General features: G+C 46.3%; 1 protein-coding gene across 1 annotated transcript in view; it reads left to right on the top strand.

Moving 5' to 3' along the window:
- Positions 1-866: 866 nt before the first annotated feature.
- Positions 867-23,565, top strand: part of LOC310785400 (retinoic acid receptor beta-like) — a gene marked incomplete at its 5' end in the record, with an annotated part of 73,613 nt that continues 50,914 nt past the window's right edge. Inside the window, 2 exons of the mRNA XM_083646455.1 lie at positions 867-1,041; positions 11,214-11,362. Of these exons, the coding sequence (XP_083502581.1) occupies positions 867-1,041; positions 11,214-11,362 (324 nt within the window). The remainder of the gene's footprint in view (positions 1,042-11,213; positions 11,363-23,565) is intronic.

A 23,565-nucleotide genomic window follows, 5' to 3' on the forward strand; every position in this document is an offset into this window, starting at 1 on the left:
TCCTATATTGGGCATAGCACCTTGCGTAAATGCAGCAGGCAGTTGGAGCTGTAAGTTAACACTTCTCCACACAAACAGCATAGGGGGGAAAGGGCTTCAAATTCTGGCGAGCTGTCGTGTATTATGTTATTTCCATGGAGAAAAAGGAAAAAATTAAAACTCTATTTTATTCTTCTCTCTCTCCCTCTCCCTCTCTCTCTCTCTCTCCTCCTGTCCTGCGCTTCTTGCCTCCGCCTTGTTGCGCGCTGCGGAGCTGCAGTGATGTCAGCCCGCCTGGGTCATTTGAAGGTCAGCCGCCTCGGAAGGGTTCATACAAAGTTCACTCGCATATATTAGGGAATCCAATCTTTCATTCTCCGTGGCAAAACTAGTTGGAAATGAGCTGAGCAGGAGGAAGGATAGCCCATTCGTCATCGAGGAGGGGAACATGTGCTTTTAAACGCCTTGTCCGTGTTATTTTGTATTTTGTTAGATATTAGAAAGAGAGATACTCCAGATCAGGCGGGCTTCACCAGCTGAGGACTGCTCTCTCTGCTGCTGGTTATGGATATTATGGAGAAATCCCACACGAATACCAGCGCATTAAGTGGACACGGTGCGGGGAAATGGCAAGAAGCGACCGCTTGAGCGACGGAGCTGCGAGCGGTTTTGTCCCGACATAATTCACATGATTCCGGTGCGGGACGGCGGAGAAGAGGGAGACGCAGCAGAAGAGTGAGATCTCTGCCGTGCCAAGAAGGAGAGGAGGAGGGGGAGGCAGCGGGGGAGTTTGATGGAGTTGTGTGAAGCGCTTATGTCTTATGGCGATTCGGATCCATAACGCAGGACTATAGAGGCTATTTGGAGAGGGAGAAAATACCCACACCATGTTTGACTGTATGGACGTGCTGGCCGCCGTGAGCCCGGGACAGATGCTGGATTTCTACACGGTGTCCGGCAGCCCGAGCTCGTGCATGCTGCAGGAGAAAGCGCTCAAAGCCTGCATCTCCGGACTGCACGCGCACGCGCACCGGGACTGGCACCACCGCAGGAGCGCGCACTGTAAGGTCCCCACGCCGCTTCTCATTGCGTTTAAACCCGGTCTGTGTGTGTGTGTGTGCGTGTGTGTGTGTGTGTGTGTGTGTGTGTGAGAGAGAGAGAGAGAGAGAGAGATGAGTTCAGTGCCCCCACCCTCCCTCCCTCCAGGTCGGGCCAGCGCAGGTCCATGGTGTTGCATGTTCACAAAGTGTAACAGAGGGAAAGTGGCACGTTGTGCTCTGGCTCATTGGATCAGTATAATGTGTAATAAGCAGAGTATTAAAGGCAGCTAATTGGCCCATTAGACGCTTTACTTGTAGTGCTGCTCATAATAAGGCATCATAAGCGCTTTATAAGCACATTGTGACTGCATGCAAATTATTATAATCAGAGAAAACTGTGCAAAAGAGTGATTGGGTTGAATATTTTACAGGGCAACGTTAGGCTATTGGCTATTGACATCATATTAAATTGAATGTAGCTATATATTTTTTGATGGTGATGATTGGCTATATTGTACCAACGGTTTATCTCTGCCTTTATATGCGTTTAATCTGTAATGCCTCACAACTTCAGGTAATGTAGGCTATGCCTACAAGTTCAACAGCTCTTCCCACTTTACACCCTCAGTAGGCTGTGGAAGCATGCAGCCTCTAACCTTGTGAAACTCTCAAAAAAAAGTTCCCTCCAAAAGTCATAATTCATTCCTACTGTGGGGGTCATAAATCAGCAGCATGTGGAAACAGCCCTGGCCTGGCTGATATATGGGATCGTCAAATAGTGATTGTCTGCCAAAAAGCGATTGTCTGCCGAAAAGTGATTGCTGCTGTATCACCCAGTTTATATATGTATACAGCTGCATTACCTGGATCAAACAGTCATAACCATTGACATGATCAAATACTTCACTTTATATCCGTGGTAATAGCAAAGGTAAGCCTATGTCTTTGTGAAACTTTAACGTCTCTTGTAACACAATAATCACAATTGGGGCCAAAGAAGTGTTTGCAGTTTAGGCAATAGCCCCATAGATAGTTTAGCTCATTGTTTCCAATCTTTAGGTTTTGTCTGATAACCTTGTTTAGGCCTATCTGGAAACTAGACTATAATAAACATCATTTACGGATGGCTGGGTTATATAAAATAAAGGAATGATCTCTTTTGCAATTCTCCTTATGACTGCATTATTTTTCCTGCTCAGATGTGACATATAGATTATAACCAATCCAGTCCTCTTTTTTTTTACGAGTTTAAATATCTGAAATCTGACAGCAATCACTTTTTGGCGGACAATCACTTTCTGGCACTCCAGCGGCCTGGCTGGAGGAATGTGGAGGGGGCGGCTGCACATGACAGCGTGGGCGGCCTGTCCTGACGAGCTGCCTGGAGGCCAGCGCGCTCTGACACTCATTTAGATAAATGACCAGCGGACTTTTCAACAAGGTTAGCGCGGGCTGCAGTCGGAACATGTCAAACCCTCTGCCTTTTCAATTGCCATGCAGTGCCAAGGCTATTAGATCCACAGCTCTGAGCTCTCATATGTTTTTATAGTCCCCGCCGCCCCACCCCTCCAAGACTAATTGGCTTCACTGATGAGCTACAATCTTTGAAGGATTTGAAGCACTGTATCCATACGTTATCCATCAAATGCATTGTGATATACAGTATATTTACCATCAGCTTATAATTCCATTAGAAGCAGAGATAAATTTATCTGATCATCACTCAAACACCCCCAAAATTACACTTGAAATCCTGCTCATAAGAGATAATAAGAAATCAAAATATGCCAAAAACAAATGTGGTGCTTTATGGAGCAACTGTATGATTATGACATGATATTGAATTTAATGTAATCTTCTGGTGTTTGTCTTGTGATTATATTGTGAGCAAAGTTGATCTGTGCTTCCAATGGGGTTATAATCTGCTGGTAATGCCTTAAAATACCCTGCAATTTAATATCATGCCATTAACTCTACAGCTGCCCCCATAACACCCCCCCCCCCCCCCTACATTTATTGCATGCTCTGATTATAATAATGCCCTGACGCCGTGCGTATGATCGGAGGCCAGTGTCAGAGTCTTAACTGGGTGTAAATGCATAGCTTATGGAGATGGTGTGCGTGGAGGCAGGCTCGGTGTCAGAGGTGGAGGCAGGCTCGGTGTCAGAGGTGGAGGCAGGCTCGGTGTCAGAGGTGGAGGCAGGCTCGGTGTCAGAGGTGGAGGCAGGCTCGGTGTCAGAGGTGGAGGCAGGCTCGGTGTCAGAGGTGGAGGCAGGCTCGGTGTCAGAGGTGGAGGCAGGATCGGTGTCAGAGGTGGAGGCAGGCTCGGTGTCAGAGGTGGAGGCAGGCTCGGTGTCAGAGGTGGAGGCAGGCTCGGTGTCAGAGGTGGAGGCAGGCTCGGTGTCAGAGGTGGAGGCAGGCTCGGTGTCAGAGGTGGAGGCAGGCTCGGTGTCAGAGGTGGAGGCAGGCTCGGTGTCAGAGGTGCAGGCAGGCTCGGTGTCACAGGTGGAGGCAGGCTCGGTGTCAGAGGTGGAGGCAGGCTCGGTGTCAGAGGTGGAGGCAGGCTCGGTGTCAGAGGTGGAGTGTTTGTTTTGCCCCACGTCGCCCCGCCGCCTACATGATTTACTCTGATCCCATAATGAGCGTGCTCCGGCTCTCCTTTCCCTGCAAGTATTTGCTCAAAGGCACGCTGGCTGTCAAGTGGCTCTTATCAGCGGCAGAGGGGGAAGAGTGGAGACGCTGTACTGTAGCTGCTGTTCCCCTGGAACCTTTTAGCTTTCTGAAGCATTCCTCCATTAGCCTGTCAATCAGCTTTTATATAGGGAGACATCAGAGAACGACAATAGGTCCTGCAGTAGCAAGCATTTAGAATGTCATATATAACTTATAATAGTGTATATAGCCTATAGCAATATTATAATAGGCTAATTATGAGAGTAACAGTTATGAGTGAAACATTATTATGTAGACTATTATTAGTACCACTACCAAGTAAGATTACATTTTGCAACCTCTCTTTTGAAGTTTTCTATTTATATAGTATACTGACTTTATATGAAAAATTGCATTTTCACTATTTAAAAAAGCACTCAGTCAGCAGCACACATCATTTGTAAAAAAAAAAAATGGTATGAAAAAGTGTTTATGCCATTTCTTGATTAACCGTGTTCCTTGTCCATACCGATTTCAGTCGGGAGTTTTTAAAAGACCATTACGCCCTCGCTCACTGTAGAGATAGAGATCCTGAACGCCATCATGACCTTATTCCAGTCACTGTAGGATTCAATTAAAAATGCCCCTCGCTGCACCGGGTGAAGAAAGCCCACATCTTCCCAGGGCATTGAACAAAGTGTTTCATGTACATTGGTTAACCAACCAAAGGTAATGCGCTAATCTTCAGTATTAAAGCCACCCATCAAATTACATAATTAGCACACCAAGGTGCCTTTGATTTGCGGCGCAAATTAGGAAATCAGTGCCCTTTAACACATGTGCTCACATTGGCCTTATGAGATGGGATTCGTCAGCTGCTCAATGGATCGGAATAAGACACTGTTGATTTTCCTCACAGTTATTTGTAGCCAGGAAACTGCATGTCGGCCTTTTGCACCGTCACCCCAATCTCCCCCCTCGCCCCTTTCCCTGTTTGAATAAGGCACTGTTTAACTCCGCCTTTGATTTGAAAAGCCTCACCCAGGGTCATAGAAATGTTGCTTTATTCACTTATTTATTCGGGATAATGGAAGTCTCCGGGGTGCTAATTAGCCGCATTGACATTGAGCGCTCCGTTAAGGCACTTCCTCTTCTGGTTTTAGGTGTTAATTAAGAAGGATCGAGGACCTCCTTTTGTCGATGCTAAAATGGGCTTTGCAGCGGAGGAGTCGCTGTCCACGCCGCCCACGCCGTGCGATGATGATGATGCCATCTGAGGGAACAAATTGACACCATATTAAAAGCGAGAACAGCCTTCAATTCCTCTCTTCAAAAAACATCTAGAAACGGTGGAACAAACAAGCCCGAAGGTGATTGTGTTGTGAGTTGAAAAGGGAGCGCTTGATTCGTCAGCGTGATATGTGCAGGCGCTGTCTGTTATGGGATAATTGGGGGCCTTTTTTTTTTGTCTTCAAGGCTCAAGCGGCTGTGATATGGACATGAAAGACCATTAGCACAGCTTGCACAGCCAGATAATTTAGAAATGAAAGCAGGATGGGGGGAAATAAAAGCGATGTACAACATTGGATATGAAAGGGGCGCTGCGTGATGCCCGGCCCGCGCTTAACGGACATGATTAGGGGGGGGAGTGTTAGGGGGTCCGGCTCTGACCGAGCGGGGAAGAGATGGCCAGTGTCTCTCGTCCGTCTGATGTGACATTTGACTCAGTCATGTAATTGTTGAGTAATGCTGCCAGTGAATGACTTCTTCATTCAAAGCTAATGTATCCCGCAGTGTCACTCCTGGTGAATAGGTGAGGTGGGTCACCCTGCCTTAAAGGATGTCATTAGTCTGGCTTTCAATGGAAAGTTTGACTGTGTCCAGTCAGACTGATGGTCGACTCTCTAAACGCTGTCTCAGAGCAGCGAGGAGAATGTGGTCACGGTCACGTCCCCGCTCAGGAACCTCGAAAGCAAACGCAAACAGCCTTCCTCTGAGGGCTCGGCAATATGGTTGAAATCAATATCACATGTGGAAATATGGAAAAACCTGGTTGAACTGAATGGTAATGTTATGTAAGGTCAATGTAAAATTTCGGGTGTAACGGTTCACAAAATAAAGGGTTCAGTTCGATATAACACAGTGGTGTCATGCTTTGGTACATTTTTGATACAGCAAAAAAGTAGAAATGCCAGAGAAATTTCCTTGATTTTAAATATTTTAATGGATTTTTAAAAAGTGAAGTATGAAACATTTTTAGGGGCTGTTATTTTTTTATTTTGTTTTTCATTGTTTTCCCCCAGAATGTATTCTTGTCAGGGTGAAAAACCCTCTGAAATAGCATTTAGACGTGACGGGGTACTCTCCAGTCAGACGTTCTTGTAGGGTTAACAGTAAGAAGATCAAATGTCATGTCTGCTTTCCCAGACCTTTTTTTCAGCTTTTTTGTTTGTATCTGGTCAGGAAGGAACCTCATATCGGTGGACGACATGATAGGCTGACCAAAAACTTGGGGCAACATGTTATTTGGATAGTCCGCCCACAGAGTATTTGTAATACTTGTTGTTGACATTCGACAATTCAACTTTTTTGCTTTGTCTGTAGATGTTTCATTATCTATTGAGACAATGTGACAATTCATAAGCATACCTACATATTCCCAGAATAATTTAGTAGCTCCAGGTCATGAGAATCAGGTGTGTGGAACGAGACGCAAACAGAATCTGTTAAACATCTACAGACAAAGCGCAACAGTTTGAATTGTTGAATGTCAACTAATAAAGCTGTTAAAAATGTTACAAATACTTTGTAGACTCTCTGGAAGTGGACAAAGTGTTACCACATTTTGTGTCATCGTTAATTTCTCCACCTTGTCACCAGAATGTACTGGATCAATCAGCAGGTTTTGGATGTTTGAGTAGCAGATGATATTGGGTGAGGAGGACTTCTTGCCTTTCTGAAGCCATCATCTCCTGATGAGAAGCAGACCGCCGGGCCCTTCCCACCCGTCTCTGTCTACCGTTCCTACGCCAGACATGGAGTCCAACGACTGGACCTCATTGTTATTCCTTCCCTTTGGAGTGTTTAAAGGGCTTATAAATATCCTCCTCAATAAAACGAGTACGCGAGAGCGGGCCGCCAAGCTGGTTCTAATTTGCTGCACTTTGGGTGAACCTTGACCGTTTCCTATATGTGAGCTATGCCGCAGAGAACCTGGAGGGAAAACACTTCCAGACTGGGTGAAGCTTCAGCTGAGAAGTGGAGGGGGGGACTGGGAGTCATATTCTCCCATAATCCTCCCCGGCTATGCCCACCGCTCCACACCCAAACTACCAGAGCTTTTTTTTCCTTCTCTCGTAATGCAAACCAAATACACAAATACCCCAAGGGTCTTCAGGAAATGCCTCCCTCTCTCTCTCTCTCTCTCTCTCTCTCTCTCTCTCTCTCTCTCTGGCTCTCTCTCTCTCTCCCTCTCTCTCTCTCTATCTCTCTCTCTCTCTATCTCTCTCTCTCTCTCTCTCTGGCTCTCTCTCTCTCTCTCTCTGGCTCTCTCTCTCTCTCTCTCTCTCTCTGTCTCTCTCTCTGTGTCTTACTTCATTACTTACTTTTATCTCATTCCTCCTTTTTCTTGCCAACTGTAACAACTTGTCAGGTTTGATTTCAATTGACTTATGTGACTGGGGCTAACTTGATTGTTGGATTGAGTTGAATTGGCTGATTTAAATTGCTCGATTGATTTAATCTCTTGATTATGGCGCCAATCTAATTCGGTCAATTAAATATATCCTTCGTGCATTAAAACGATTGGAATCCAATTCATTTTCATTTAAATCGTTATGAGTAGAAGTCAGTCTGACTTTGAATTCACCTGTCTTTTTCGAAAGATTCAAAGCAAAGAAGCAGCTTTGTCCTAATTTGTGATGCTGTTGTGATATCATTGTGTTAAATTGCCTTTGTGCAGCAAAACAGATTTCGCTTCAGGTCCTTTGCCATCTGTGTGTCCTGCGGACCATGTGGGCAGAGGGAAAGGAGCTTTACATGTCACTGATTTTCAGACGGGGGTAACTGGATAGAAGGAGGCAGAGGGAACGGACAATTTGGTGGTGCAGCTCTGTATCGGCAACAGATAGCGCCTGTGTGTGCACTAGAATTTGACTGAGGAGCTGATATGTTGTCACCATATACTACAATAACTCTGCCATCTTGTGCCAGGAAATTACAGTATTCAGTGTGTCAGTGTCACCCCAAATTAAATTAAATTAAACACTGAAACAGAAATTTGCGGTGGTGGAGGGGGGGGGGGGGGGTCATGCGTACTTTAATTAGTAAAATTTGAATCAATTCATTAATTCAGGTTAAGGGCTTCCCAGAGCAGACCACTGTAGCATTCTACAGTAATGGAATATTATGTCATCAATCAAACTACATTATATCCAGCATATCAGAGGTAGATGATGTTCCAGGGTTCCCACGGGTCCTTGAAAGTTTGTGAATTTAAAAGTCCAGACAGTATCGGCCCTGTATATCGCTCTCACCCGGGGGTGTCTGTGAGTGAGCTCAGTCCTGGCGCACCGGGCCAATCAGCTCGGCCTGTGTTTTCTCTGGTCTTTCCCCCCTCTCAGTCAGACATCAGCCTCCAGCAGGGAGTGTGTGCTTTCCTGTTTGACCCCAGCAGCAGGTTCATCCAGAGGCTACGGGTTCAGCAGCCCCACAGCCAAAACCCCATCTTTCCCCCCACCGCCGGCTCTTCAGCCAGACTCGCCGCACGCTTGTCTGTCACCGGGCCTTTATTCCTCTAACGGGCCCGCCGCTGTGTATGTTAACATGCGGGGACGTCGACTCAAGGTTTAATCACGCAGAAAATGGAAAAAGGCTCCCGTGCACCCGATCGGGCCTATATGGCTCACGCAGGTGCACATCGTCGCCCCCCCCCCACGCTAAGGAGTGTAATGCATCTACGTTAATGCGTCCCCATCTGTCTGCAGGTGGTCACGCTGCCTCCCAGACGCAGCCATGAGTTTCAAATAGGCGGTGAGGCCGAAATGTTGGCGCTGCTGCCTCTCTCCACAATGTGCAGCTATCCAGCCGTCACAAATGCTCCGAAAGGCATATCAGCAACAAACGTATTTGTCTCTCTCGATGTGTATTAAAGTGTGCCGCGCCACCTGGGGAAGGGTAATACACATTGTTTTTGCGGCCCACTGGTCATACGTCCTCATCATGGTCGTACGGTGGAACACCTTGTCTCACTCGCGCCACGTTTTTCCATACATGAAATCCCTCCCTGTTATTGCGCGGTGTCCCTGGCGTGCTCGCGTGGGTATAGGGGAGGCAGGGGTACGTTGAGCCCCGCCCCGCGCGGGTAAGATGAGCCGCCCCTTGTGTCTAGGCAACCGTACGCACAAAATGAGTCACGTGATCACAGATTGAGGAAGAATAATTTACTTCCCGGAATCTGTGATGGAGGAGAGCACATGGTGCCAGGTCAAAAACATCGATTTATGCCGTTAGGTGATTTAATTGTAGTGAAGATATGATTTCTTGTATCGAAATGGAAGAGCAGTAGTAGATACGTTCAAGGCTGAGGTGAGTCATGAACGTAGCATAAATGTGGGCCTGATTAGCCATGTGAAGCAGCTGTCAATATGATGGTTATTAGGTCAAATGTTCAAGTTAAACCAAAAGATCAACTTTTTTCAATGTCTCATACTTCTGAAGTATACGTAGCAATGATTGTACTGTATCGTAAGTAAACGTGTATTTAAAAAGTGTCTCATTTGACCCCATCCTCCCCTATAAGATGGCTTTTCGTGCCACAGTGTCGGCATGCCTATCGTGTGGTATATGACCGTACACCTGCTTTATGCGTAAGCTGCTTCAGACTGTTTACTGCCAGACCATTTTGTGTATTTTTGGAGCAATGAGATGATGATGAGTGACCCGACTTAAACGGAAACAAATGGCTGTCTGTGCGCATCAATGAAACCAGGTTGCCCTGACGGGAAATAGTCGCTTGGAGAAAGGAGAAACAATCACAGCTGAATTCCCCTCCCTAAATGTGTTCACTCTCAAATGGAGGCCAGGAGCAGACCACTGACCAGTAACCAACTGACCACTAACTGACCAATGACCAGTAAACTCTCTAAATCCTAATACAGCTTCCATTATGTCAGCTTTATAGAGTGCTCAGCTCCAGTGACATGCCAGCTGCGTGTCTACTGTATGTGTCCATGTCTATTTAAACATTATGCATAGGTTTTAATCAATCAAATCAATACTGTCATCGTTGCGTAACCAGTCACAGATATTTCTTCTTGCTGCCCAAAAATGCTATTCAAAGACAGAATAGATTCATAAATCATCACATTATAATAATATAATTAACCTTGCCTTACTTCCTTGTAGAGGTTGCGTTCAGACTTTCTTGTCGTCTGTCATTTTGACAGACAGGGTCATACAAATTCTGTCATAATCTCTTATTACCTGTGTTAAAATGACAGACAGCGTTCAGATTTGTATGTCATTGTAAAAAAGAAAATCGCTGAAAGACGGAAAATATTTGGTTAACGCGACCACTGCTTCCTGGTCCCATTCTGGAGCGATAGTATTTATCTTCATGTGTGAAGTGGACTTCTTAAGCCTTCCCTTGAATTTGCCAAATGCAGTAGGGCAGATTCTACACACGCAAAATGTCATACCGGGTGAAACCTCCAGGCAGATTAGATTAAAGCACCAGGGAATTCCGTGCGAGGACGAGGGTCCAGTGATTATAAGAGCTTGTCCCTTAGCATCAGTAACTGAGTTTACTCTGATGAAGTACGGAAGAATGTAATCCAATCACAGGAGAGGCTGGAAAGACTGCTCGCCATTTTCTATGCAGATGGGTTGTGTGCATGCGGGTAATAATGGTCGGGCCTGCGGGTATATTGAAAGTTGAGTGCGTTTTCACTTAAAGGTGTTATGTGTTGCATTTTTAAACATTGTATATCATTGTGAAATTAGGTGTCATACCCTGGTGTAATTACTGAGAACAAATGACACCGTGGTTGAGGCGGTTGGCAACCTCTATCTAACACCAGTGGTGTTAGTGCTAGTGTTTTTCCAAATCAAGACTACATCTCCCATAAGCCCCATTGCTTCCTGCCCCCCCCCCCTCCCCACATAGGATCAACATGTTGGAAGAGATTTTTCCATCTGCCTTTCACTCCTTCCACCTACTGCCTTTGAAACTTTGAAAGCTATTAGCTCTGTTTACTCTGGATGAACAGCGCCCTCTTCCTGTTTTGTGCCATAAAGCAAGAACATTTCCCGCCAAATACGACCCGGTGGAGAAACAATGTAAAATGCATTATTGAGGCTGGTAGAAACCGCCAATCTTCTATCTAGGTGATGGTCCTATTTGTTTACAGTAATGATAGGGGCCTACTCATTTCTCAAAATGAAAATGGTAATTATTTATTCATGGTAAAAATCCTAGGTGGATTCTCAGAAATGCTTCTTGCTTGGTCCTCATCTTCTGATTCTCGTCTGCATTCCCTGCAGCCATCGAAACGCAGAGCACCAGTTCTGAAGAGCTGGTCCCGAGCCCGCCGTCCCCGCTGCCCCCTCCCAGAGTCTACAAGCCCTGCTTCGTCTGCCAGGACAAGTCCTCCGGGTACCACTATGGTGTCAGCGCCTGCGAGGGCTGCAAGGTAAGCCTCTTGTACCACGCCGGACAAAGTGACGCTGCGGCGTTTCCTCTCTGACACCGAGACAAAAGCTGTTTCCACTCCCAACATCGTTTAGAGCCGTTAGTGCTGAACCCCGGAGCGCTCGTTCCCCCTTCGTCGGGTTCATTTGGCCGAATGAGAACACGGCAGTCCAAACCGAGGGGGCCGAGACCTTGTAGAGAGGAATGTGTCTCGGTACATATCCAAACCAGGCCTAAGGCTTCGTCCGGACTGAGATTCCGATTTGCGCGTTGAGGATTCAACGTGCCGCGAGTTATGGGTTTAAGGTTTTAGCCTGGAAGTGAAGGAAATGCCTGCTGTTACGTGGTCTTTTGTTGATAAATGGTGGTTTTCTTGAAATCTTTGCCATGTGAAATGCAATTGAAGCATTGTGTGAAAATGCCGCAAAGCAACGATTCAGACCAAAGCAAACAGACTGGAGTTTTGAAAACGGCCTAATTCAACCACACGTCACACATGGTACCGTCCTGAAAGAACCAGATGTCAAAATCGGCCTTCCTCGCGGCCTTTTGAAATCCACCCTCTTCTCCGAAACACATCCTCCCCGGATTTCGTAACTACTAAACACCTTTTGTTTCCAGGGGAATTCTGGATCGCTGTGTTATCCCCCCCAGACGTATAATTCCCTCCCCAGCTCGCGGTCAGAGTTTTCTCACAGATAGACTCTGTCGGTCTGCGGGTTTGAGCTGATCGGCGATCCTCGCTACTCCCTGGCTCTGTAATTGAAGTGATGGTATGCCAGGAATCCTTTGGAGTTTTTTTTTGGCCCAGAGGGAGGTGGTGATCAGCTCACTCACTGGGGTTTGGGTCAAACTAAGTTCTCCACGGACTCCCAGGCTCACTATGCGCCAATATAAGCCTCATTTTAAAGGCCTGTCATGACCTCTGACCTCCCTGCTGTCGTCTCGGTTTTAAAGGAGGCGCGCTTTAAAATACCCAGTCAGACTTTAGGCTACATTATAATGTACGGAAAAGACTATGTTCAGAAATTCAGACAACATATCAAAATTGCGTTGTATCTACAGAGAGAGGGAAGTGGAGAATCATCGTCATGGTTTTATTACATGGCGATGGGACTAAACATCATAAGTGCAGATTGTGCTGCCTTAATGACAGATGCGGGGGATGAACAAATGAAATGACTATCTGAGTGATTCGGAGAACATGGGCAACGTGGCACCATTTAATTCCATATCTCCTCTCAGGCCGCAAAGTGCTGATGTAAAAATAGTTCAATTCATGGTAGAATAGCCTTGATTTTTCTGACATCTTGACTCAGGAGGATTAAGCGCCGGATTATAGTTTTTTTCCTGTGTTGTATTTCTGTCTCCATGGCGAAGGCATTGTCCTACGGTGTGAGGGGCAAGCCCCGTCTATTGGATAGATGCAGCCAAGCGTGCTCTACAGCTGTAGGCTTTTAGCCAGCAAGAAGAGCCTTTTACTGCCCAGTGAATGTGCCAATTACACCCGCAAATAGACTCATACTAGAGAGAGAGAGAGAGAGAGAGAGAGAGAGAGAGAGTGTGTGTGTGTGTGTGTGTGTGTGTGTGTGTGTGTGTGTGTGTGTGTGTGTGTGTGTGTGTGTGTGTGTGTGTGTGTGTGTGTATGTGTGTGTGTGTGCGTGCGTGCGTGTGTGTGTGTGTGTGTGTGTATGAATTGTTTTTGAAGGGTGCCTGGACGACCGTCTTAAGCGTCCATTCAAAAACGTAAACACTCGCACAATGCACGTTCACATGCGTGCTCACGTGCACGCTCACACACGAGCAAATCCATAAAATCACACTCCCAGATCCGGTTGCTCAGAGAAAATTAATGCTTTTTAACACTGGGATATTGTCATTGCTGTTGGGTGAACATTTTATTTATGGGATATTTAAATGTTCTCAAAGCACAAAGGAATGCGTGCGTGCCTGTCTCACAGGCTGGGAGCCGCCATGGCACCTTTTGTCTCCACTCTCACGTCCTTGCGTGTTAGAACCCGGGGGGGAGGGGCCTAGGCTAAATCTCCCCCACACATCTCCCCCACACACATCTCCCCCACACACATCTCGGTGCACACGTCCCGTGCTCAAACACACACAGCCACTGATAGAAGCGTCTGCACCGCTTAAAAAAAAGAAGAATGAAACTGTCCTTTCTTTTAATATATTCACTAGTGTTTACATATTCATATAACAAAATATTCTGGGGGTCTTGAAAGATTAGTGAAAATGAGATAGCTGTGATAGCCGATTGCGTTCTGCCGCAAACTGGCTGCCGTGCATCACTCAGGTGGGTGCTACACATGGTGGTGCATGAGTTGAGTTCCCTCCCCTGATATGTGAAGCGCTTTGAGTGTCTAGAAAGGCACTATATAAATCCAATCAATTATTATTATTATTATTATTATTATTATTATTATTATTATTATTATTATTATTATTATTATTATTATTATTATTATTATTATTATTATTATAAAATAAAAACTCTGGAGGTGAAAGAGTGTTTGATTGTTAGCGAAACTCCTGGTCTGTTCCATGACCCAGTATGAGTGAATTTGATACATGGGTAGAACTGATTTGAATTGGTAATATGGCAACATGACATATGGCCGTCCATAAGCACATGCATATGCAATGGATGACAGTTTCATCTGTGTCGAACCAAAGTCAAGAAACCTTCCAAAGTCAAGGCAGCCCAATGCCTCCCGTTCATTTGACGTCTTTCGCAGTGTCCTTCCTTCCTCAAAGAACGATAAAAACAACGCAACGTCTCCGGCACGGCGGGATCTTTTCAGAGATGTTCTCTTGTACAAACACGCAAGGGCAAATGTATCATATTTATTATGGCCTCTGGCGCTTGCAAAGAGCTTTTACATTCTTTTGAAACACGTTTTCTTGTTTTTTTACCATGACATTGATCAAAACAGTCGTCAGCAGGCAGCACCGGGCTGAGGTGAAGCTTGTTATGAAGGAGAAGCAGAGCTCTGATGTTCTGCCTTAGTTCCTGTCTGATAAAGCCAAACGATCCCAGCTGATCCTGAGAGGGCGTTTGAAAAGAGAAGAGGCACTCGGCTGCAGCCGGTCGGTCAGACCGAGTGGATGTTCAGGGTTCCCACGGGGTTCCTTTACAAAACAAGATATTTAAGAAATTTACAAAAATGAGTAAAGGCGCAAAATGAAATGGAGGAAGAAATAGGAAAGAAAGAGACATTTTGGTAGGCTACTTTTAACAGCATAGAAGGTAGATGAAATGATGGCTTGTCAAAATAACACTGATAAGACTTCATCCTCTATGTGTTTTGGAAAATGGTATCTTAACCCTGTTTTGCATAAGCCCAAAATGCCACTACATTGTCCGTAAAGAAAGACCGAAGGCTGGACCCATCAGCATGTCGTCACCAACTGACAGGCCTGTAGCACTGAGACAAAGCCCCTCCCCCTCCTCTCACTCGCTGGCTCCTGAGGCGCTGAGTCGCTGACACAGTGGGATTAGTTTGATAGAACTGGTTTGACAAGCGGGAGAGCACAACCTCTTTGAATAAAACGCAATTCAAAGCTCTCACATTGTGTTTACGGCCTGAGCAAAAGCCACTCCCCTTTTTTAACGCCTCCACCCCCCCCCAAATGCCTATACTCTCTCTGTCTATCACATACCTACACGCATCTAAACTTCAGTATCATAGATAGATATTTTGTGCAAAAATATAAATATAATTTGAAGTTATTTTGATACTTTTCGCTACGTTCCACTGTCTACATGTAGTCTGCCACCAACACAGCACAGTTGAGAAGTGTTCAGACATTCAAGCCTCTCTCTCTTTAATTGTTGTCTGTAAAGTCTGTTAGTTCTTATTATAAAAAAATATCAGTGTTGTAACAGTAATTAACATTGATCCATTGATCTCAAACTATGCCGTGTTGGGTCCTAGAATTTGAGAGAATTGGGCCTGGAAAGTCCTTGAAAAGTCATTGAATTTGATGTTTAAGAAGGTCTGGGAACCTTGGGTTGTTTGCCTTAGGATGATGCTTCGGATGACCATCACACTTTGTAGTTACCGCTCCAGGCACGTCAGACAAAGATCGCCCGGTCAGCTGCTTGGCCCAGCGCCATCCCATTCCCCCAGCCTCACATCGCATACGTTTTCTCTCGTGTGGCTTCAATAGCTTTATTTACCCCCCGCTGTCCGGCGGTGATGTAGGGCGATGATGAAGAGGCTGACAGTTTACCGCCGAGATAGCGAGAGCAGAGAGAGCGCGCCGCGCGCGCACACACACACGGCTCGGCCGGGGCCTTTCTCTGCCTCCGTTCTGCCTGTCACAGCGATGTATACAGCTCCCCCCCCCCGGTGCCAACGCGCCGGTCCAGAATGCCATTTGTCAACGTTGTACGACATGAAAGAAGCCCGTCCGCTAATAGAGAGAGAGGAAGCAAATGCAGAGGGGTCGGCGCCGCTCGCCCCTCGCAGAGGTGTGACGTGGAAATGGATATGATTGTTATGCCTCTGCATCCGTCTCCTCTTCCCTTTGGTGGAATCAACTGGTGGTGATGCTGTTTCATCTCTTTTTTTTCATTGATCGTTAGACGGCCAGTCGGGAAGGTGAAAAGTAAACGGTTGATTTGCGGGAGTGTCTGTTTGGACAGATCGCTAAAGTTTTCCGGGCGTTTGAAGCGAAGAGAATAGTGTGTGAAGTGTCCTTTCACATTTTGCAGTGGGAAGTGATTTGCTCTTAATGAGTGAAGCGTGTGTCAGGGGAGTTTGGAAACTCACCTGCTGAAACGTGCGCGCTGGCGCTAATCATGGCATCTTGTGCTAACGGTGGCAGGTGAGCCGTCACTAAGAGGGGTCTCAAATTAGGGTTCGGCGGGCGTATCGGCCCGTCGGTGTCATCCTTGCATTCCTTGTTTGTGTTTTGCACTTTGTCTGCTATTACGGTAGTGAATGTTGCCACAAAATATCAGCCTTCAAACAGACATATCCATCGTAACCCTGATTTAAAATATCGTACCTCACGCTTTACTTTACAGTGACTTACTTAGTAGATATTTCATTTTCCAGGCAAGATGTTGCATTTGTAGACCTCCCATAGATTTGTCCTAATGTAGTGATGACCGAAGTCATCGGATGGCTGCACTCTATTTGTTCTACTTCCCACCAAAAGAATGCAGTCAGACAAGAGTTTCTGACTGCTGTGTTGTTAGTGAGGTGGACGAAGAACAGACGTCTTCTGTCAGCCAGGTGACATTACACACACACACACACACACACACACACACACACACACACACACACACACACACACACACACACACACACACTCTCTCTCTCTCTCTCTCTCTCTCTCTCTCTCTCTCTCTCATCCACACATACTGCTACTACTACTACTACTACTACTACTACTAGGCTGCTACTATATGTATGAGGCCCTTGATTGGCTACAATGATTCCCTCACCATAACCCTTAAGGTCCTTACACATCAAGAGCGATGCGAATATACGGCACGAAATTGCGATGCGAGTTTTGACCCACCTGTCAATCACAGCCACAGATCTGTACACGTTGGAAGCGAATTTCTGAAAAATCGACCGTGGTTCGAAAAAATAAACACCGCAATAACACTCAGCGAAACTTCGCCGTTGGTATGCATGGTTGCATTGACTGATATAGGTTCGGAAAATATTATTGACTTGCGAATTAATCGCACGAAAAAAACGCTCCCGATGTGTAAGGACCTTTACCCTGAACTAATCTGAATGATAGAGCAATGGGCCTTCGGACTTCAAATGGCCGTTTGTTTTCAGGATAACAGGCTGTTGGACAAATGGGCTTTTTTTAACTGACTATTGGGGTTTTGGAATGATGGACCCGTCTCTCTCTCTCTCTCTCTCTCTCTCTCTCTCTCTCTCTCTCTCTCTCTCTCTCTCTCTCTCTCTCTCTCTATCTCTCTCTCTCTCTCTCAGGTGTTAAACGTGGTACATGCTAGTTATTACTGTATTTCAGCTGATGTTAGCTTATCTCTCTGGCAATCAACTTTGGGTTTCAATCAGAATCAGCTTTATTGGCCAAGCATGTATACATACAAGGAATTTGACTCCGGTTTGCATTGCTCTCAAAGTAGGGATGCATCCATAGATAGCTATTCCCCCTGTGTGAAATCGAAAAATAACTGACTAACCTTCACTTGACCCAGGTGTGCCACAGTTTGATTGACAGCAAACACAGCCCCGCCATGACAAGTCTTCCCCGCTTTCTTCACAGCCATTGGATAAAAGCCGGATTTGAGAAACGCCTCCGTCCTGCAGTGGCTTGACTTTTGAAAACTAGAGCCAATCAAAACGCGGGACATCGTCTCAATATGTGGGGCGCGGGACAAGAGATAAAAATGCTGTGCAGTGCCGCAGAAAGTGGGACACCTGGTCACCCTACGCTAGAAAGATTTGCGGCTCAGAAATAAACACAATTCAGCACAGTCAGACTGCTCAGGAGCAGGTCCGTAGCTGTGGTGCACGTGCGCTGTGTGTGTGTGTTGATGTGTGTGTGTATTGGTGTGCGTGTCAGCAGAACGGCAGGCTCTCATCGGACAGGCAGGGAGGGAGCTATCGGTGGCCGCCGATCGCCCCGGGGCCCCCGCCGGGTCCGGGGTCCGAAAGAAAGACGAGTGCTGAATGGCGAGCGGCAGACCCTGAAGAATAGGGCCACAGTGGGGCGTTTGTGGACGGCTGGGTGATCCGAAACCTCCTCATTCTCTCTCTCTCTCTCTCTCTCTCTCTCTCTCTCTCTCTCTCTCTCTCTCTCTCTCTCTCTCTCTCTCTCAGCTATTCAGAGCTGGTTGGGCGAGTCGCACAGCTCCCTCTTTAAGGCCTCTGACTCGCTATCTCTCCTTTTTCTTCCTCTTCTTGTTCTCTCCCTCCTTTTCCTTTTCCCCTGCCCTGTCCCCACATTCGCCTCTCAGCCTCTCGGGCCGGTCCATCTGTGCACTTCAGGTGCTTGGATGGACAGATAAGCACTGATTGAGTTTCTCTGCTGCTTGTTGTGGGGGTGGGGGGGGTTGGGTGGGTGGCCGGGGGGTTGGGTGGGTGGTTGTGGGGGGGGGGGGGGGGGGTGTCGGTGTAGAGACACGGAAAAAAGGGGGGAGAAAAAAGAGTGGAGGTCTGTAGGAGAGTTGGCTCTCATTATCCGTCTTGTAGCTGTTGACTGTGGCTCTGTGCGTCCGTCCCTGTTTGTGCCTTATCTGTTGCGGTTTCACGTTGCCGCGGTAACAAAGCGGGCCTTTGTGTGGCCACTGTTCCTTTCTTGTCCTGTTATTCTGCGTTCTCAATGGCGCCCAACCCCGGTTACAACAGGTGAGGCCAGGTGAGCTGCTGTCCCCGGTGAAAACCTTGTAGTTCCAAAATGCCAACTTTGCAGCAACTGAGAAAAGCAGCCCTGGTTTAACCTTCCATGAAATCAGATTGCACAGATACGCGGTCCCCGATGTGTCCGCTTCAGAAAGTGTGTAGACTGCAACATCGAAAACATTGTAAATATTTCAGGAGCTAAGAGAGGAGTCTTTTTTTTGTTGCTTTAGACACACATCCAAATGCCCTAGGATGGGTGCCGGATCAAAATGCTTACAAAGTTGAAAAGGGAAGGATCCGCACACCAAATAGGTCTTTGAAGGATTTTATTTGCTGCATGACGTTTTGAGCAAGGCTCCTCCTTAGACGCTCTCTCCTTCAACTTCCAAGCACTACAGTAAGGGTCATAACACAGATGAGATTATCTTGCTGAACATGAAGTTCGCAGTTTCGCGTTTACTGAGCTAACAACTCAAGTGAGAAGTAGGGTTATTTTCCCATTGAGTTATCTGCAATGATATTTCTTTTTGCAGCCATAGACTGTATAAACGGGTGAGTGATATAAGAATTCAGCCTCCTTACAGTTGTAATGAAGGCGGAAATGACAAATTAGTTATAGAGACCAAAACCGTTTTTGATCCAGGCTGTGCACACGTTTATTTCTGCTGTAAAGTCATTTTAACATGGGGGTAGTCTCGCTTGCCAGACTATCTCCCTGCACCGGGAGAGAGTCTGGCTGTTAATACCTCCACTCTGGGCTAGCAGGGAAAAAGGCTCTGTTACCTTTACAACCGTCCACCGAGAGTACCAAGCAGGCCTGCTTTATTGCACAATCCAAATCTTCATCAAAACTTGCCATTTTCAGCGTATAGCAACGAGCTAGCATTGTTGTTTTGTCACAGCGGCGGAGGCATTTAAGATCGGGAAATCCATAAATGGTCACAGCCGGAGCCGATCGGAGCAATCCGCTTGCTTACTGAAATAGTCGGCAAATGGCAGAGCTTATACCAGCAGCCTGCTTCAATGCAGTCAGACTAACATGGTGGGTGAATGGGGATTGACTCGCTTTTGCAGACAGCCTCAAGTGGCCATTTGAGGAACCGCAGTTTTTGGTACTTCCATGTTGGCCTCATTTTACCAACACCAACACAGGTTGTCACCTGGTCCCCCCCCCCCCCCCCCCCCTGCCGCTGATCTCTGTCCCGTCTCTCCAGTGAGCTGCAGGTGTAAGTAATAGCCTGGGCTGGATAAATATCAGCCCTCCTCCTACTCTCTACTCTCTACTCTACTGCTCCTGGTTTCTCTGGAACCCCCCAGGGTCTCCAGTGTCCTCTCCACTTTCCACGGCGGCGATAAGATGTCGACACGATTAAGAGCGAAAGCTAATCCACCTCTCTGCCTCTCTCTCCCCTCCCCTCGGCCGCGGTGAATGCCCGGGCAACACAAAACGTTGGCGGCGGGGTCGAGAGAGCCGGACGACCGGCCCATGGCAGCAACAGAAACAGGCAGAGAGAGAGAGAGAGAGAGAGAGAGAGAGAGGGGAGTGAGAAAGAGGAGGAGGCCGGGCGGACAAGGGGTTGGATTGTGGCTAAATAATTAATAGGCGGCACTTTCGTTTTTTAATCTGTAAATGAGACGGCCTAAGATGCCGGGGCCGTCGCGGTGACACCCTATCCCCGGCCCATTAAGATAACAAGATGGTGGATAATGATCTGGGTTAAGGTGCAGTTTATCAGTCCGGGGGGAAGTGGCCTGGTCTCCCAGGTGGCTGGCCCGATGTCCCCTGATGCCCCTACATTACATCTCAACACAGCCTTATCTACAGTGCAGGGCAACGGCATGCTGCAGAGAGGCTGCAGAGAGGCTGCAGAGAGGCGCAGCAAGAGCAGGCCTGCAGGGGGGGATAAAAAGGTGGATGAAGCGTGGCCGCCAGTCGGTGATCGTAATTCAAACAACCGCCTGAAAGAAGCAATACTGAACCCCCCCTCCCCCCCAGAAAAGTATGAATCTATGCTTTAAAAAACAAACTCTATCCTAATTTAACTTGCATCACTACTTGCTATGATGTATACTCTGAATTTCGGGCATACATTTTTAAATGAAAAAGTTCAGTAAACTCATTGTTTGATATATCACTTTGCAGATATTGGTCATTTATAAAAAAATGTAAAAATCAGATATCGGCCAGTCATTGTCGTCCACCTCTGATATGATGCAGTCTAGAGCTGAACAATTCATCGAGGGGGAAAATAAATCAAAATCACAATATGAACTACTGTATTTCCAAATAGCAGAGGATCTAATTAATTGCATAAGAGAGAGGCGTCCTTTACCTTAAACAATCATAAAAGTTCAAAAAAATTGATGACAAGAAAACTTGATATGAATTGCAGTTTAAATCGCCACTACAATATTCTGTCAAATAATCACAATGAAATAGTTTCTCAACATCTTTCAGCCCTAATGCAGTATGTTTGCTTACATTGTTATCATAGAATACTCAAGTGGTTGTCTATGGGAAGTCCTTAACCTGAATTGATTCTAATTTTGATTGGATTTCACACAAGTTTTGTTGATTATTATCAATTATTACGGTTTTTCAGAGGCTTTTGCATCTTACCAAGAGTCAAATTTAAAAGCAAAGTCTGAATTGTATTTTTTGGCATGAAAATGTTCAGCTTTAAAGATATTGAAATTCAGCACAAAATATCAGCCATCTGCAGCTTTGATGTAAACATTTCAGCATCAGTTGAACCCCACTCCATCCCCCAAACAGAAATGTGGCTAAATAGAGTTTAGGTGGGTTTACCCTCCGCTCCGCTGCGTGCCTGGGTATGCGGCCTGAATCCAGATTGATTCGCAGCATATCCCCAAAGCTAAAACATTATGATCCTATCATTTATTTAGTCCAGCAGCTCCCCCGCTGCACTGAGCCTAGGTAAACACCTTTGTACAACACTCAGCTCAAGGGTGTCCTTTGGTTGCACATTTATAAGCCTCGAATGAGTCGACCCGCAGGACAAGCACTGGAAAATATCACAGCCCTCTACAGTCTCAGGTCAAGAGGAGAGGAGATGAAGAGCTGAAGAAGGAGGGAGAGAGAGAGAGAGAGACACACACACACACACACACACACACACACACACACACAGGGATTTAAGGAAAACAGAGGATTTGCGAAGGGGGAAAGAGATGCGGGAATGACCCAGAGACGGCGATGGAGAGCAGATGCGGTAGTTGTGTGCGTGTGTCGCGGTGTCTTCTCAGACAGTGATGGCGTCTCCCTGGAGGCTCGTAGAGACGAAGCTCTCGGAGTCGCGGCATCTGTTCGCTGCTGCCGCTGACAAACGACTGGGGATGCTCAGTGTTACACAAACAGCCCTTTCCACACACACACACACACACACACACACACACACACACACACACACACACACACACACACGCATGCATGCATATTAGGTTGAAACCTTCCCCGCCAAGCTTTATTCCTATAGGAAGGGATAAGGAAGGAATTCCAAAGAAGAGCAACGTGGACAGCATTGTACGTTTCTGCAATCCATGCATACGTAGAATATCACGTTTCTGAACCAAAAATTTTGCATATGATGTTTTTAGATACATCTATATCAACGTTATACGTTAGTCTGCTGTTGAAATAGTGCTGTGGATGGAGGCCGTAAATACTTCTTGAGTCACATTTAAAGTTTTTGTTAGTTAAGCCGAACCCAAACTATAATCCTATAGGACGAATCAGCGTGACATCATTAGACACCCAGAAATGCGGAACCCCGCGGCAGTTAATAGTATGAGTTGTGCCAAACAAACGTTAATATCTCAAAAACTATACATGACATCGCTTATATTTTGACATTCTGAGTGAGAGCAGAAGTAGCTTAAGAGTTTGATGTATAATATATGCATGTCGTGTTAAAGTTGTGTGAACTGTCGCAGTTTTTAAAATGTAAACAGAGTTAACTGGCTAGAGTCAGACAATCAAGCCTCGCGCCACTTGGGCTCCATAGGGTTCCATTGCCTTTGCCACCCAGTGACGCGGTTTGTTTACCAAAATGCTGCTCGGCTGATCCCTCGTATAACCTTAACCAAGTTGTTTTACTTGCTTAAACATAACCAAAGTTGTTAAAGTTGTTTTATTTGCGTTTAACGTTGGAAAGGCAGCGATCCCAAATTTACGTTGAGATTGTAGGTTTGCAGAAACGTAACATTTTACAAACATAAAAAGCGACGTTTTGTTTAAAATTGACGTTGAGATTGTACATATCCATGGATTGCAGAAGCGTACAACGCTGACATTTTATTCTGGCGATTGGGTTGAGGTGGGCGGGCAAAGTGAATGAGCAACACTGTTCCCTCCCTCAACACCTAATGTCAAGATGCCCTTTAGCAAGGCACTGACCCTCCAACTGTTCCAGGAGAGCTGCTTAGTGACCAGCAGCAGAAGACTGTGGTGGTACTGGGCAGCTCCCAGTGTGAATATGCGTAACTTAACATGAAGCAGGAGGGTGCTGGAAAAGCGCATGGAGCTGGAGAAATAAATGCTTATGTATCTATAATGTGAGCGAGGAAAGTTTAAATGGGGGAGCGTTGAATTCTCCACAAACCTCTTGCAAAAAAAAATAGCTGAAGCTCACAAAATGTAAATCTGCCTCAGGAAACACTATGCAATAAATGCACAACACATCCTGTAGCACCACCACCCTCTCCTCCTACCACACACACACACACACACACACACACACAGACACACACAGACACACACACACACACACACACACACACACACGCACACGCACACGCACACACACACACACACACACGCACA

This window comes from Poromitra crassiceps (assembly GCF_964638095.1).
Source record: "Poromitra crassiceps genome assembly, chromosome: 11".
In the NCBI taxonomy this organism is placed as follows: domain Eukaryota; kingdom Metazoa; phylum Chordata; class Actinopteri; order Beryciformes; family Melamphaidae; genus Poromitra; species Poromitra crassiceps.